Genomic DNA, 17,658 nt, shown 5'->3' with positions numbered 1-17,658 from the left:
ATTCACTCTACAGCTACACCTTGCCAGACTGACAGGCATCTGCTGTGGGCCTGCCTGTACAGTGGAGGCACCTGGAAAGCTGCTTAAAACCCTGATGCCCAGGAAGTCCCCTGCTCAGCTGAACCAAGAACTCTAGGGAGTAGGGACTAGACATGAGTACAGCTACAATGCTGTCAGGTGATTCTAGGACAGAACCCAAGTTGGGAGCCATTATGAAAGCGTTCTTTCACCATTGAGCAGCAAGTCACCCACTAAAAATTTCACCACTACAAGCTGTAGTGCACACCTGTAATCCCAGCATTCCGGGAGGCAGAGCCAGGTGGATCTCTGTAAATTTGAGGCCAGCCTGCTCTACCAAGCGAATCCAGGGCAGCCAAGGCTACACAGAGAAACCCTGTTTCAAAAAGCCAAAAATAAACGCCAGGCGTGGTGGCACATGCCTTTAATCCCAGCACTTGGCAGATCGCTGTGAGTTCGAGGTCAGCATGGTCTACAAAGTGAGTCCAGGATGGTCAAGATAACATAGATAAACCCTGTCTGGAAAAATCACCAAAAAAAAAAAAAAAAAAACCCTAAAATAAATAAAATAAATCACACCACTCCCAATATTAGCAAATGTCTTTCAGACTATGCGGATTGGCTTTAAACTGCAATAGGGAACTGGCAGTGGTGCTAGTCCTAACGACTGTACCAGGTAGCTGTTTCATTCATTCCTGGTCCCGCTCCTGCCTTCCAAGCAGCTAAGTACACCTTTCCATTCAACTCCATAGTACGGACTTAAGGAGACTAAAAGGCAAGTGCACAATTCCTATTCAGTCCGCAGTCCCCAGCCTGGCCTTTCCAAACAAGCCACGGAGCTGCTATCACCATGGAAACACTTCTCCCCACACAAGAGCAAGATGCCAATGAAGGATGCCAGTGTGAGGGAGGCAAGCATGCCCCGGAGATGCCAGGGTTTCCTCTCACAGAAGCACAGGGCACAGGGCAAGGAAGGAAGCCCCACCGGGCTCCAGGGACCTTCCCAACCAATCATGATGGTCTCTCGTGAGCTGGGCACTTCAGTGCCTCTGCTTTCCATAGCAGATGGTGACATTCTGTTGCTGTGGTAGCCAGGGTTGGCAGGAAATTGAATTTGATTCACTGCGTGTGACTTCCAGCCTCACCAGGATGGGAGACTTGACTAGAGCAGTTTGTCTCCTGGGCATTTCTGCCTCGGGGAGAGCGCGTTCTCTGGAAGCAGAAGCTCTTGAGTCCAGTAGGACACCAGCCAGCTAGGAGGCTCCCTTCCGGGAGGCCACGGCTGATGCTGGGACCAAAGGCTGTAAAGACTCAGGGGCAACCAGAGTCTCTGGTGCCAGAAGCAATGTATTGGGGGCGGGGGGGCACTGGACAGGTGACATGGTCAACAGCAACCTGTCGCTTTTTATCTTGATAGACATCCTTGCCACAGGGAGAAACGGGGCTGCTCACGACACTCTGTGCGTTGAAGTGCTAAAAACCTCGGCTGGGCTGGGACTGAGTCTGGATGGAGAGAAAGCCTCCGTGTCTGGAGATGGGCCGCTGGTAATTAAAAGGGTGTACAAAGGTAAAGTGCATCTCCATGGAAACCCATCCCTCCTGCATGAGAACTGACTTTGCAAATTCTGCAGCACCCTTACTGCTGCGTAATGTTGAGTTAGTTGTGTTTTGCATGTATTTAAAACTCCCCAGGCCCAGATAGGTACTAAGGCGGGCACTAAGTCAGAGAGGCCAGCAGGAGCACTTACTGTCAACCAAGACTTCAGTGATTTCAGATACTAGACAGCAAGAAAAGGGAGGTAAACAGCGGTGAATGGCTCCTTCGTGAACTTGAAATCTTCATTTTATGATCTTGGGAAATTGTTTGGGCTGGAGGATTTTTTTTTCTTTTTGCACGTGGGTGTATATGGTATGCATATGCATGTTCACGTGAAGGTCCAAAGTTCATATCGGGCATCTTCCTCGATGGCTCTCCACTTGGTCTCTGAGGTAGGATCTCTGACTGAACCCTGTGCTTGCCAATTGGGATCTGCCTTCAGAGTGCTGGGGTTACAGGTGACCCACACACGTGTGTTCTGGAGATCCAGACCCTGACCCCCATAGTTCATCCACTGGGCTCTTCCTCTGGAAAATCTTTAAAGCCTTCAGATTCCTAAGCCATCAGAAATTACGTATATGTATAATTATGTATAATTCCATCATCACGCAGTCACAAGACCATCTCAGAGAGACTCACCTTCCCACACCAAGTCCATCACTGTTCTTCCCTGAACCTGGCACCTGTCATTCTAGCTCTCTTCTGTCTCAGCCAAATACATATGAACAGTACACCTCTCACATCTTACGTGCATAGTTGTAAAACATCTCCAGCTGGGCATAGTGGCTCATGCCTACAGTCCCAGCACCCAGGAGGCAAGGGCAGGACTTACGACAAGTCTAAGGCCATACAGGGAGTTCTAGGCCAGCCAGGGCCACATACAAAACAAAATCTTCATCAAATGTAGAAGCAAAGCCCGAGGTGGTGAGCTGCTACTATATGTGGCCCAGAAATGTGCAAGCAGAACCGAAGCTTACAAGCCCACCCACGGGCAGGGGCTGGGCGCCTCCTGACTGGGTGCTGCCGGATGTAGGCATCTAGTGATGGGAAGGACTGGGGCTTCCCCGCCAGGGAACTAGAAGTGAGACAGCATCCAAGACAGGCTGTCACTGTTTATGGCCCCACATGCAAGCAGAAAACAAGCATGGATCTGGAGTCAGGCCTGCTGTGTGTACTACATAGCAGTACTAGGCTGGAGGACACTCCCCGTACTCAAGGACTCAGTAAAGTGACAGGTAGAACAGAGAATGGCGTAAGGGGAGCATGGGGTCTTTCGTGTTAGTCTCAAGTGATAGCTCCCAGGGAAGAGGGCAAGGTGCATGAGACGCTCTGCTGCCAGCAGGACTCATACCGAGGGCCCATTAGAAACTACTAAGGCAGGCTAGCAGCTGGGCAGTCACTGAAGACCAGATCTGGACTTCCCCATCCTTAAAACTGTCTCTGGCTTTCCTACCTTCTGAAGCTTCTGCCAGAAAACAATAGGACAGTGACCTGAGCTTGACCATTGCATTCAGTCGGACTTAAACCAAAGTGTGTGTGTGTGTGTGTGTGTGTGTGTGTGTGTGTGTGTGTGTGTGTGTGTGTGTGTGTGTGTGTGTGTATACATACACACCACCTGGATTCCCACCGTCACAGGTGCCTCCCTGAGTACCAGCTTCGAGCCCAGCAGTGCAGGGTATAAAATGGAAATAAAACATACCAGAGCCTGGCCAGCCCGGCAGATGGGTTTCTGTTTCCAGGCCTTTCTCTCTCAAGCTGTGTCTTCATTTTTTTTTTTAATCAACTATTGTAACCACAGGTATATAAGTAGCAACTTTTTAGGCTCTAAAAATATGTGTGTGCACGCATGTGTGGGTACACACCATTCAAGTGCCCGGAGAGGCCAGGAGGTGATGGAGGCCACTATCCACCCCACACCCCAGACACACACACACCCCATAGTTTGAGTTATTGGTGGTTTTAAGCCAGTAGACGTGGGTTCTGGGAGGTGAAGCTGGGTCTCAACTTAGGTACTCTGGGAGCAATAACTCTCTTAACTGTTGAGACATCTCTCCAGCGCCTTTAGTAACATTTCTGTTACCTTGTGTACATGTGGTACTCAACGGAGGTCAGGGCACAAGTTTCAGGAATCACCTTTACCCACTGAGGCAGCTTGGCAGCCCTAAACACCTAAAATGGCTTTCTAAAATGTCCATCTGCTCAGTCTTTTGAGATCTGAAGTTTGTAATAAAGTTGCTATTTCCTCTCATACTTGAGAGGTTTTTTATTTAATTCACCTCTTCCACGGTGTGCTGTAGGTGAGTGTAGCTGGGAGGAAAGAGAGGAGGGTTTCTGCTTGTCTTCTGAAAGCACGTGTGCTATAGCTTCCACAGTGCTGTAATACAGAAATGTGGAAAGCTCTGCAGGGAGGTGATCCATCAGTTATGCTATGGACACCATCCCCACGGCCTGGGGAGCAGGTAGCCTCTCGTGTTCAAGGCCTGACATAGCCCCGGCTGACATCCTGGATGATGCGGTTTCCACAAGCTTGTTGGGTATTTGTTGGTACTTTAGTTCTTGGTTTCCTTTGATCAACTCTTGAGTATTTGCTACTGGTTTGTTTTTTAATTTAAAGTGGTTTTACTGCTTGAGTACACAAGACTTTATGCCACTATCGCAGAGGCTGCCAATGAATGATTCATATTTGAGTGGGAGGACCCACTTAGTTTTATAACATGTCGGCTGGTAAATGCTACTATCTGAATCAGGCAGAATTTAGCATCCTTGCCCTTTCTGTGTTTCTCAAGATGCTTGTGAACAGTGACTATACTTTCTTAAGTGAATGGCAGACACCCTCAGGAAGAACAAAGGCAGGTCCCTTAGACTTAAGCAACACCATGAGCCCCTCAGGATCACACCAATTGATGAGAGGGGTCAGACCTTTCTTGGCCAGTTCATAAATCTGTTCTGTCCCGTAGTCAGACGTTAACTTCGGCCAGGTGGGGATGCACGGAAAGAAGGACAGAACCCGCTGAGCCGGGCCCTTTCCTGGAACGTGCATGTGGTCCATGATGGCAGTGGTCTGGTAGCCAAAAAGTGACTTGTGGCTCTTTAATATAAATACACCACCTTCCTTTTGTGAATTGTGGATGTGGAACTTGTTTATATTGGGAACTTGTTTATATTGGGAAGAACTGCTCTGCAGTGATTTTGTATTGTTTAACTTACAGGAATATCCCTGAGGAATGTTTCCCGTTTAAGCTCTTAGCTGCCCTTCTTTAAGGATGCAGATGTTAACGGTTCATTCTGCACATGCTCTGACAGGTGGTGCCGCAGAACAAGCCGGGACAGTAGAAGCTGGGGACGAGATCCTTGCCATTAATGGGAAGCCCTTGGTTGGGCTGGCACACTTCGACGCCTGGAATATTATGAAGTCTGTTCCAGAAGGGCCTGTGCAGCTCGTGATTAGAAAGCACAGGAATCCGTGAACTGTAACAAGAGCGCCCCCCTCCCCTAGAGTCACTTCTTTTAGCAAATCAGAATGACTTCCTGAAATGTGTTCTTGAAGCAACAGACAGCTTACACAGATCTCCACAATTTTGTACTTTTAATATGAAGCCCAGACTGCCTGGCCCATCGAGGCTGGGAGGGTGTCATTTGCTCAGTGCCTGGGATCAAGAGCTGACGTGCTCTTCATCGCAACACCTAGCTACACCTTTACATCCCTCACGCCACCTCTCCCAGCATCAGTCCTGGTGAGTAGGGACCAGAAGGGTAATACAGATGCCCCAGATAAAATGGTGTATGTATGTAAGTAAGTTGATATAATTTTGTAAGTAAATGACATAGTGCTTTTAGGTACATGCAGTGGAAGGCAGAGCTATGGGTCTACGTATGTTTACCTTGAAAAGTAAAATGAGACTTAAAGAAAATGAATTTATGACCTAATTGTTAGGCAGAGCTCAGGAATTACCCAACAGTGAAAAAGATGAAAAATTTTTAAAGTGCTATTTTTTAATGAACGTGATGTACGATGTGGACTAGGAGGTTTTGGTTGTTTTCTGTCTCAGAGAGTGTAAGTCGTAAGGCTGTTAAGAGTGACAGCTCTGACGGATTGCAATAAGTAGCTATGAGCTTCCCTGCTTGGGAGGGGGAAGTTCTAGCCTGAAAGCACCTTGCATCTAGTTTGCAAACTTGAATATGTTTGAATTCAAGACTGGGCAACCCAAGAGCAGGCCCAGTTGTCAGTGTGCTTCCGTTGCCACGTACATGCACCACCACCTTAAGAGTTTTTGAGAGTTAAATTCTTCAACTTGCAAACATAGGATTCTGTGGTTCAACTGAAGAGCACCTGATAGCCTCTCGGGAGGTTTTCTTGGGTTTTCTCCTTTTCCCCCCACTAGCCCTAAAGCCGCATGGAGTTCTAATCCGGCTCTCTTCCCTGACAGAACTCTGCAGTGGCCCAATTTTTTGCTATTTTGCTTTTTCTTGTTTAGCAAATTCTTCCTCTTGCCAAAACTGGGGTCCCACAGAGCATCCTGACTCAAGCTGTTTGTGACACTCCCCCAGAACCTTCCTCCTCACAAAGCTGGCTTTTTTCCCTTTGCACTGACCTTACCTTCTTAAGTCCCAACACCTCATTAGCTTCATTTACCAAACAAGAAGAAAATGGAAAAACAGGGTGAGTCACTCTCTAGGAAAAGGACTATAGAGCATCTGCCACCCTATCCTCAGGTGGTGCCACCCAGGGCTGGGTCCTGGGGTTCTGGGTGGAGACTGGTCAATCCCACATGCATGATGCTATGGTTTTGTTGGTTTAATGCACATCTGGGTCTAGGAAAAGTCACTGAGGTGCTTGAGTTGTTGCTGCCTTTGTCCATCTTTTCTGAGCCCGAGCCTGCTGGCCACCTGTGGAGTAGGCCCAGAGGGTCTGTGGGTGGGCACAAATTGGCTCATTTTCAACAGGTCTCACACAGAAAACTAGAGTCCAGGAGTTAGCATCTACTTTTCATTACAGTTACAAGTAGGATACTATAAGACTTCAGTGCAAGGTGCATGCTCGGTTGTCGTTTAAGTCTCCGGCATCAGTTTCTGCTTTCTTACCTGAATGATAATCTCAAGTCAGCACGGAAAAGCATTTTTGTTTCTTTTTTGCCTTCACTCCTTTACAGTCATGCCTATTATTAAGTCCTCTGTGAACAGACAGGACTTGCTGGAGCAATAGTCCGAGTGTCCCTAAAGCTCCTCGTATCTGAAGAGTACAAGGAGGACCTCTGGCTTCATCAGGCATTTGGACTGGATCTTTCTAGGTCTTCCTAGCTAACAGGGGGACTGTAAGGGAAGCAGCAAAAGCTAACCTGTCTTTGACCCTGAGGTAGAAAGATATTTATTTATAGTCTTCGGTGTTCAAGGCATGACCTGTATTGCTAATTAGTCTAATAAATCCCCACACTTCCTGCAGTGAACACTAATGGTATTGTTCTAAACCTTTTTTTTAAGTGGTCAGTCATTCACAGTAAGCTATGAGGTAAAATGTGTTAAATAAGTCGTAGTCGTAAGAAAATACAGTGAAGGCTCAAGTATGCTGGGTTTCATTCCCAGCCGCCCACACATATTGCATTGCATTTATACGGCTGATGTAATTGGCACCACACTTGTATATTATACATTATTCTTTATTTATGTAAAATAAAATGCCTTATATATTAAAGAGTAAGTGCAATAATATGAAATGGCCTGTACATTTTTAAAATGTTGCCAAGTTATGTAAATCCACATCTCTGTAAACAATTTTTTAAATAATTTTCAAAAAATAAACACTGCTTACTACTTGATTTTGTCTATTATGCAGTAAGTAATGCCAAGATTTTTTACAATGTGCTATTACCTTATTATCACCTATATAGGTAAGAGCAAGGGGCCTCAGTTAGCTGCTCCTTTCTATGCCTACACACAGAATCCTGACAGCCTCAAAGCAGCACACCTCTAAAATCTGTCTTACATCTGGACCTCACACAATCCCCGTCATGTTTACCCACTACACCTTGTCTCCTTCTCCCCTTCCAGCTCGATCCATTCACACTTCTCTCACAAGAAACACAGTCAAACTAACACTAGATCCCAGAGGCTTAAGACCTCACTGCACTGGCCTGTCAGATCCTTCCAAATAGAAGGATCTTGGAACCTATGCCTGTTACTACAAATTCCTCACGCACAACGAAAAATACCACCTTAAACTCCCAATTTCCAACTTCCCCTGGGCCCTTTGCTGCTCAGCAGTTGTTTGCCAGTTTTCCCTCTCATTGTTCATGAAAGCGTTCTCTTCCTCAGCGGCAACCCTATCATCCCCCTCATACTTGATCTGGGGTCCTATTTCATAGGGTGAAATAAAAACCATCTCCTTTATTGAGGCTCTGCAGCTTAGAAGCAATTCTTGCCTACAAAGGAGGCAAGAATATACATTCTCAAAGTCAGGTTCTGATCGCCTTAGCAGCAGTGCCTGCCAGTATTACTTCCCTCTGAGGACCACTGACAACTGAGACACTCTGCTCATGATACCGCATGGAAACAACACCAACCTAGCTTATGAATTTGGAAAACTGTATCGCCATATGGGGTAAGATCGAACACCACACTAAAAAGAAAATGATGCAGGATACCTTTCAATGAGAAAAGACAACAGGTGGCAGGAAATGGGGGTTCTGAAAAACCCTTGTAGAAAGATCTAGATGGGGAGCAAGATACGCTCAATTGGGAACCTAACCAAGCCTGGGGGGGGTGTTGGGGGGCTGAAGAGAGAGAACTTCTTTTTCCCACACATCAAGTGATCTATCTAGGCATGGCCGAGAGGGTGCTAACAGGCAAGGAGTGAGTTCATCTGAGGGAAGTCACCAGGTAAGGTCCTGCACTAAAAGGCCCAGCCTGTCAACTTAGCCCAGAAAGGCTGCAGTCATGTCAATCCACACACCTGATCCTTCCTCCCAACCACATGACAAGTGAAGTACCGATTAAATCAGCTGGTGTGCATACACCCCTCTCTTGGCCTAAAGGATGAATTCAACAATGCTAAACAAGCTAACAGAAGCTGGCAAGTCCTGGGCACATGGCAGGCCTGACTCTCCCAATATTACTGAATTAAATTCAGCAATATGAATGTATGAGTGGGATAGAAAAAAGAAGCAAAACAGACATAAACAACAACTGATAGACACGATAAAACAAACTTAGGAAAAGTTAATTTTGATTCAGTTTCAGAAGTCTTGGTCTACTTAGCTCCATCACCTTACGTCTGTGGCAGCATGTACCATGGCCAAGAATGGCTGTTTACCACATGATAGCTAGGAAGCAAAGAGGAAAAAGATGCTGGGCGTGGTAGTACAGGCCTTTAACCCCAGCACTCTGGAGGCAAGCGGATCTCTGAATTTGAGGCCAGACTGGCCTACAAAGTAAGTCCAGGATAGGCAGAGCTATCTTGTGGAAGGAAGGAAAGAAGGAAGGAAACAAAGGAAAAGGACAGGCCCCTCCCCACCCTCCTAAAGGTTCCACCATTTTCCAACAGGGCCACACTGGCAGCCAAGCCTTTAGAATATGGGCCTCTTGGGTAATGTGAGATTGAACCCGGCTGGGTGTGGCAACAGGCAGTGGAGGAAAGGGGTCAGGAGCCTAAGGTCATTCTGGAGCACATGCAGAGTAAAGGGCAGCCTGAGGGATGTACGTGCCTGTTTCAGACCGAAACAAAGCCAGGCAGGTGTGGTGCACACCTTTAGTCCCCGCACTCGGAGGCAGAGACCAGTGTGGTTTACAGAGTGAGTTCCAGGATAGCCAGGGCTGCTGTACAAAGAAACCATGTCTCAAACCAAACCACAAATGTGTAAGATAGTTCAGGTAAAAGCAGACCCAGAATCAAAAGAGCTAGAGAACAAAAAGGTGCCTGACCTACATCTCTATTCCACAAGGAAAGAGAATTCACATTGAGAAGTTACTGTACTTAAATCCTTCACACAATCATAAAAAGCACAAGGAGCAAATATCATCCCTGCAGACAACAGAAGCACAGGTGAGAGAGGCCCAGGAAAAGAACCGTGACTCCAAACCTCAAATTGAGCTCAAATACATTGAGTAAGAAACATGACTGAATAACCACACGAAACTAGAAACCCTCCGAAGTCCAGTGTTTACTCAGGAGGCAGCCAGGCACGGTTATACAAGCCTGTGATTCCGGCACTTGGGAGACAGAGGCAAGTCCACGGCCAGCCCAGGCTACATGGTGACATCCTGTGTCACAGACAGCTGGCTAGATGGCAGTCGAAAGTGCTTGTGCCTATGTGGGTTCAGTCCGTTTAAGCAGCCAGGTATGGGGCACACTTGTAACCACAGCTTTGATAAGGTGGAAAGACCTTCACACACATGTATACTTGCACAGATATAAACGCACAGACCTATACATGCAAAAATAGAAGATGCATGGTAGAGTTGCAGAATGGTAAAAACCAACTTGCCTGAAATTAAGGAGAAAAAAAAAATTGAGACACCACTTAAAAGAACGTATTGCTTACAGGCAGAACCAGAACACTCTGTAGTAATTCTGGGAGAAATATCCAGAAGGCATCCAGACAAGAACGTATTCACAAAGGACAGACTATCACAATTACCAGTGTTTAACAAGAATGCTTATACCAAAAAGAACATTCATTAAGTTACTTAAAAAAAAAAAAAAAAAAAAAAAAAAAGCTAACTTTAGCATTTTAAGCAAACTGACTTCCAAGGCCACATACTACCCTCAGCAAACAAAAGCCTGGGCTTGCATTCTCACAAACCCACTACAGGAGGCTCTACAACAATGGCTGTCACCTGTGGTCACCACAAATGACCCTTTCATTACAGTGGAGATCACAACTGTATTATGAGGCACTGCATTGAAGGACTGCAGCAGTAAGAGGGTTGAGAAGCACTGATCTAAGGAGCAGGTGAGAACAGAAGAGTGATGCGCAGTCAGGGTATGCAGATGGAGAGAGAGCCAAGAGAGCAGGTAGGGCACAAAAGGGCTGCTCTTACAACGCTGATGGAACCATCACCCCAAGTGAGGGGAGAGGACGGCTGCAGTACAGCTCATCCATACAGCTCTTGACCAGCGTACACAAGGTCCCAGACTCAATCCCCAACACTGTGAATAAACAAACCCTGCTCTTAGAATGTCAGGAGTGTAAAGAGAAAAGGCAAACGAATACATAATATTTTACTCTAGATTGTTGATATGGACAAGACAGAGGAAAATCCCACAGCCCTACACGTGAATCTTAAGTACCAACAGAAGCTCATCAAGTACTTTTTGAATTGTTGGTCAAGTAGTAAAATACACATAAAATGTGCTGATCCCACCATTAGGGGAGTATAGTTCAAGTGCACCACCATCACTGTCTCCAGAACTTTACTGGCCCAAACTCAAACTGTAAACTCTGTTTTTATACATAAAAGCATTTTGCCTGGCACAGTTGTGCACGCCAGTAATCCCAGAACTCGGGAGGCAGAGACAGGCAGATTTCTTTGAGTTCAAGGACAGCCAGGGCTATTCCAAAGAGAAACCATGTCTGGAAAAACAAAAACAAAAAACAAAACCAGTAATCACAGTAGAAGTAGCAAGCATGTTGAATAAGAGTCCAAACTGTGGCCTTGAAGTACTATTTTATGGAAAAAGAATGCACGGCTTGTTGCAGACAATGATGGCTCCATATATGGGGTAGGATTGTACAAGTAAGCCTAGAATCTCTTGCCACACCAAGAGGTCATCAAAAGACTACTGGGGTTATGCAATAGAAACTGAAGATCCAGGCTGGAGAGGTGGCTCTGTGGGTGGCACTGTTTGCCTCTAAAGTCATCTGAGCAGATGTCAATCCCCAGAACCCAAGGTGGAAGCAAAGAAGCAATTCCTGAAAGTTGTACTCCACACATGACATGAGACACCCATGTTCTCCCTCACAACCCAACCCCAACCCCACAACAGTAACAGAACTGTGTAATTCTGGCATCCTAGCACTATGTAGACCAGACTGGCCTCAAACTGATCCATCTGCTTCTGCCTCCTGAGTGCTAGGAATGAACGTGTGCACCACCACATCCAGGCAGAAAATGCTTTTAAAAAGATCTTTGAAGAGAATGTAACTGTCCAAAGATAGAAAATTGGAGTACTAATGAGGATAATTGTAATAAAACAAAACCATATAAAATGTCTATTGCGCCACACTATGAAAAATAACCACACACTGAAAATAAGGATTTCACTTAAATATAGCCTCAAAACTTAATTCAATCAAACAGATGCTAGAAAAGTGGCTAGGAGAAGCCTGGGATAAGGGAAGGTTGAGGAAATAGAAGCAATTAATTAAAGTATATAATGTTCCAACAGTGAGTTGGATCCAGCTACCACACTGTGATCAGTTCATGGGAACAGTCCAGGGCCCGGATGCAGCAGCAGCAGCAGCAGCAGCAGCACAGGGGGAGAGCAATGTTTAGCACTCACAAAGGCCTGGGCTCAGTCCTCAGCACCAGAACAAAGGGGGATTTCAAAGCCATGAACACTTTTACCATTCTCACCTGAGGGAGGAAAAGTTGGCAAGGTAAAGGCTACCTTAGGTTCATTTACTCTCTACAGTGTATACACAGATCAAAACATAATATTACACCCCACAAATACAAAAATTATTTGCCAATTACAAGTACACAAATAGGTACACAGCTAGCTTATCTCCAAAAACAACTCTGTGTGTGTGTGTGTGTGTGTGTGTGTGTGTGTGTGTGTGTGTTTTCAGGTAGCTATGGAGGCCAGAAGGGGGCACTGGATCCCCCAAAACTGAAATTATCGATGGTTATAAACAAACACCCAATATAGGTCCTATGAACCAAACTCTTGTCCTTGGCAAGCAGGACCTGAGCATCTCTCCAGCTTCTGCTAACATCAATTCTTTAGACAGCGTCAGGAAAACAACTCTTCTTTGAAAATAGACAAGTGAGCTCTTAGAATGGATCCTACCTTTCTTTCCTCTGTGAAGTAAGCTGGGAGATAACGGAGATAATCTTCCCGTAACAACATTCTAGCTAATAAAGGAGACATGAAAACCTTAAGATACCACCAGTCCAAGGCCTAACAAACTCCATGATTATCTGGGCACAGAGGCTCACAACTGTAACCCAGCATTATGGAGGCTGAGAGGCAGGCGTTCAAGGACAGCCCAAGCTACACACTGAGTTCCAGGGCAGCCCTGCCTCAAAAGGAAGAGGGAAAGAGGAGTGACAAGCCATTATTTGGGTGTTTCCTAGACAGGCTTCCCACAGAAAGAAGGCAAAGTGCAGAGGAAGACACCCAGAAATCCACAGGACAAGAATTCATCACCAGGTGGGTAACATCACGAAGGTGTGTGTATGTGCCTCCTGATGGAAGTACAAACCAGCACTAGAAACAGTCTTCCCAACACAAGGAACCCAAACCCTGATACCCTCTAGAACTACCTCCCAGTTCCTGGGAGAGGGGAAAAATTAAAATTAAAAATTAAAGCATGTGTAGTTACACCTTGCAGATGCGATCAGCAAAACCTAAACTTTGGAAGCCTCCATGGACCAACTTTCCCGTTTCATGAGCAACAGTTAAAAAAAAAAAAAAAAAAAAAAGGAAAGGAAACATTCAGGGAGAAGCTACAGATTTACAGAAACTAAACATCTACTGAGTGGGAAAACGGAAATCAAAGATGTGTAGATGAGGAAGGCTGGAACTGGGAGAAGCCTCAATAGCTTCTCCCAAGGCTGTTCGTGACCTCAATGACAGCTTTAAGTATATCTGCCTTAAATTAAGTCATTAAGGTTTCTTTAAATTTTAACCTTAATTTTAATAAAATACTTATGTCTAGATATGTTCATAACTTGTATTTGGTTTTTCTATTTGTTAATCATAGTTCCTAAAAAAAAATTAAAAATAAAAAACCCAGCTAGTCTATAAACTAACCACCAGGCAAATGTCTTTAGTATGGCAATTAAGATCTCCACTGATTGGGATCAGAGAGATGGCTCAGCAACTAAGAACATTCACTGATCCTGCAGAGGACTCAAGTTCAATTCACTGTACCTACATGGTGACTCACAACCATCTGCAGCTCCAAGTCCCAAGACAGCCACTGTTCTCTTCTGGCCTCCATGGCACTGGGCACACATGTGGTAGACACACAGGCAAACAAAACACCCATATAGATAATGTGCATAAAATAAATATTTTCAGTCAAAAAAACCCCAACCCCATTGGTTCCACAGTCAAGCACTAGATGTTATACTTTCCTGATATCAAGTAAAAAGCACAAAGAAAAACATCACACCAACTTTAAAGCCTGAGAAAAACTAACGGTTAGCACAAGCACAGGGTTAAAGTGCTTTTCACACTTTTCTGATGTAAAAAGACAAAACACTGTTTTTAAAAGTCAGTGCCCAAAAAAGCTTTGCCTCTCTCCTCTCTAGAGACTGATTTATGCGTCAGCTGCCAACAACCTGGAATAACAAAGCCCAGGCTAAGCGTCAATGAAAGGGGTAAATAATCTTGAGCTGGTAAAGAAGCCAAGTTAAAGGCCTGCTGCTGGTGGCGCAAGCCACTCGGGAAGGCAGAACTCTTAGTTCAAGGCCAGCCTGGTCGACAAATCGAGCTCAGAACAGCCAAGGCTACACAGAAACCCTGTTTTAAAAAAAGAAAAAATGCCAATCAACAATAAAGATGCTAAACGATAACCCCTTGATAAAACAACTTGGGAGTTCTGCCGTATGAGGTTGGCAAAGGCCAAGACTGACAGTGCCCTGTATGTAACGGGTGCCAGGGCCAACATCCATGCTACTGGCGGAGGCATTAAGTCAGCACAGATCTTAGAAACCAGCCAGACTTGATTTCTTATTTTCAATATTTATTCTACCACACTGCCCATTTCTGTGAAATCTCCTACAAAAATCAGAGAAATACAAAGCTATTCTCACAAGATTACTTATAATAACCAGATGTAAGAGGAATTTGAATAGCCACTCATGGAAGCTAAGCTATATAATGGAGCCACTCAAAAAGATGATGTACTCGGTATATCCATCCTCCTGAGTGCAAATGCACAGCCAGGCCTAACATTAGGCCAAGAGCGTGTGCACAATTAAAACCATGTTACCATCCACAGCTCCATGAAGAAAGCATGCAAGGTTAAGAAACATCACCACTTTCCCAGTGCCGCTCAATATATGACCTCTCCAATGAGCTTATAAGATAGTCTTGGGACCACAAGACATAGTGGGCTGGGCTGGATTACAAACAGTTTGTCCTATTCAACAAGCTGAAAACAGAACAGAGTGCTTTAACTGGCATGAGCTCTAACAATACACGATGGAGAGGCCACGGTTGGGACTTAAATGAACTTCATAAAGCTCTCATATAAACTCATGACTCATACTTGCCAGGCTGCTGGGGCAAGGCTGCCCATGCCTGGCAGATATGAATCCTGTGACCAACAGGCTGAGGGGCACCACTCACTAGTCCCATGTTTATTTATTTTTCCCTAATGGTGAAAACTTAAGGCACTTAAAATCCTATGCCCTCCTGGGGCCTGAGAGATGAGATGGCTCAGTGGTTAAGAGCATTATCTGCTCTTTGAGAGGCCCCAGGTTCAATTCCAAGCACCCACATGGCAGCTTACAACTGTCTGTAACTCCAGTTCTAGGGGATCCAACACCTTCACACAGACACGTGTGCAGGCAAAACAATGCACATAAAATGAAGAAAAAAAAAAATCCTCTCAGAGAAAAACAGCCTCCTCCCGGTGCCCAAATAAGACAGGAAGAGCTGTAGTTGGACACTATCCCTGTTTGCTAAATCACTTTCGGATCAAAATCTTAAACAGCTACTAGATATGTGAGACAGCCATCATCTTCTGAGGAATCTCAGGTGTCACAAAGACCTCAAGGCATGGAGAACGTTACACAGCTTGTTCAACTACTGCGCTGGTTCACATTTGTAGGTTTTTTTTGTTGTTTTTCTCCAGAAAGCTCATCAATTAAACACTGCATGATGAAGCCAAAAGGAAACGGTAACTGCTCATTTTTAGACACAATAGACATCCACACAAGCTTACTATAAAAATTTATTACCAATGGCATCTTGGACTAACATCTTTTAATCTGTGACATGAGCCAAAGGAAATATGGTGTCCTACCACACAAAATAATTATTTCTATTAAAGAACCATCATTGCTTCTAAGAGGCTCGTGCCAGGCATGGTGGTACACTCCTTTAATCCCAGCACGCTGGAGGCAAAAGCACGCAGATATCTTGAGTTGTTCGAGACCAACTTGGTCTACAAAGTGAGTTACAGGAGAGCCAGAGCTACTCAGAGAAACCCTGTCTTGAGGAACAAAAAAGAAAGAAAAAGAAAAAGAAATGAAGTCAGTGAGTCACTCAGTCTGTCTGTCTACGGGGCTTGTGAGATGGCTCAGCAGTTAACACCGCTCATTGTTCCTACAGAGAACCAAACCTGGGTTTAGTTCCCTGCACCACATGGTGGCTCACACCTAACACATCCTTCTGCCTCTCACAGGCACTCTCAGAATACACATGTATACATGTAGGCAAAACATTCATACACATAAAATAACAGATCTTATTTTTAAATTTTCAGTTTTAAATGTCAGTTTTCAGTATCCATTTTTACGTTAAAAAAGAAAAAAACCTTTATTGACAATAGTGGTATCATTTGGGAGGAAAATTAGTTTTTTTGGTTTTTTTTAAAGATTTATTTACTTATTATATATACAGTGCTCTGCCTGCATGTACACCTGCGGGCCAGAAGAGGGCATCAGATCACATTATAGATGGTTGGGAGCCACCATGTGGTTGCTGGGAACTGGGACTCAGGCCCTCTGGAAGATCAGCCAGTGCTCTTAACCTCTGAGCCATCTCTCCAACCCCGAGAAATGAGGTTTTTAATGTTTTCCCCATACATCATTATAAAGGGGATGGCAAACTCACTTAGTGGCAAAAACATTGCCTGCTTCTCCAATGTTTTACTGCCTTTTGTTTGCATAGTCAGTGACAACCAGCTTTCACTCGTCAGAGTTGAGTTTCTGCAACAAACACCATATGCAGCATGCAAAGTTTAAAGTATTTCCTATCTGGCTCTTAAGACAGTTTGCCAGGCCCTGTAGTTGAAATGTTACGATGCCATACAAAGTAAAACATCATTCGAAGCAAAGAAAATAACACAAAAATCAAATGACATGCTTGCTCTGATTCAGGCACTTTCAAGATCATAGTTTATTTATTTCTTCAGATAAAAAGATAGTGTACATATTAGGGAGTCCCTTAAAATTCACCTCTAAAGTTATACGCTTCTAGTATTTTTGCATCAAATGTTAACCAAAAGTTTCCAGACACCTGAAAGCCCCACTATTAACATGAACTATAGTAATAAAAAATGTGACATTTAATTTGTTCAATGTATAGTATTTACATTATGAAACTAATGGTAAATAAACAGTGATAATGAATAAAATCAACATTAAAAAGCAGAGGTTTGCAGTCTTATGATGTGCTAATTATCATAATTGTATATAAAAATTAAACATAGCAGAGCTTTCTGTTACAGAATTCCTAATCATCTGCGCTGTAGTCATTACTCGCTACCATTTTACATGCAACGCCTGCTAGGACTGACATCTGATCTTCGTTTCCCCAAGAAAGGATGAGTAGATAAACGGTATTTCAGAGCAGACATTAATTTACTTGGGGACAGAAAAATGAAAAGATTTTTAAAAAAACAAAAACTGTACTCAAGATCAGTACTGGTCACAAGCCTCTTTCCTATAGAAATCATAAAAACAGCAAAAGTTTAAAAAAAAAAAAAAAAGTCCCAATAGAGATGCACAGGCAAAGTACCATAAGGGGCACAGCTCAGAAAGAGTCCTGAATGAATCACACATCTTGTCTCTCCTTCAATGATGAGAGAGGTCTATTTTGCCATCAAATAACAATGAATGAAACCAAGTGAGGCTTGGCTTCAGAAAGA

At 44.4% G+C, this 17,658-nt stretch overlaps 1 protein-coding gene across 1 annotated transcript in view; it reads left to right on the top strand.

Moving 5' to 3' along the window:
* The window catches only part of Pdzd2 (PDZ domain containing 2), a 258,752-nt gene extending 252,550 nt beyond the window's left edge, over positions 1-6,202 (top strand). Inside the window, exons 24-25 of the mRNA XM_051150986.1 lie at positions 1,436-1,585; positions 4,919-6,202. Of these exons, the coding sequence (XP_051006943.1) occupies positions 1,436-1,585; positions 4,919-5,082 (314 nt within the window). The 3' untranslated portion in view covers positions 5,083-6,202. The remainder of the gene's footprint in view (positions 1-1,435; positions 1,586-4,918) is intronic.
* The last annotated feature ends 11,456 nt before the right edge of the window (positions 6,203-17,658 follow it).

Source organism: Acomys russatus, chromosome 9 (genome assembly GCF_903995435.1).
Source record: "Acomys russatus chromosome 9, mAcoRus1.1, whole genome shotgun sequence".
Classification (NCBI taxonomy): Eukaryota; Metazoa; Chordata; class Mammalia; order Rodentia; family Muridae; genus Acomys; species Acomys russatus.
The sequence above is the reverse complement of the archived record's forward strand: the minus strand, read 5'-3'. Positions and strand labels throughout refer to the sequence as shown.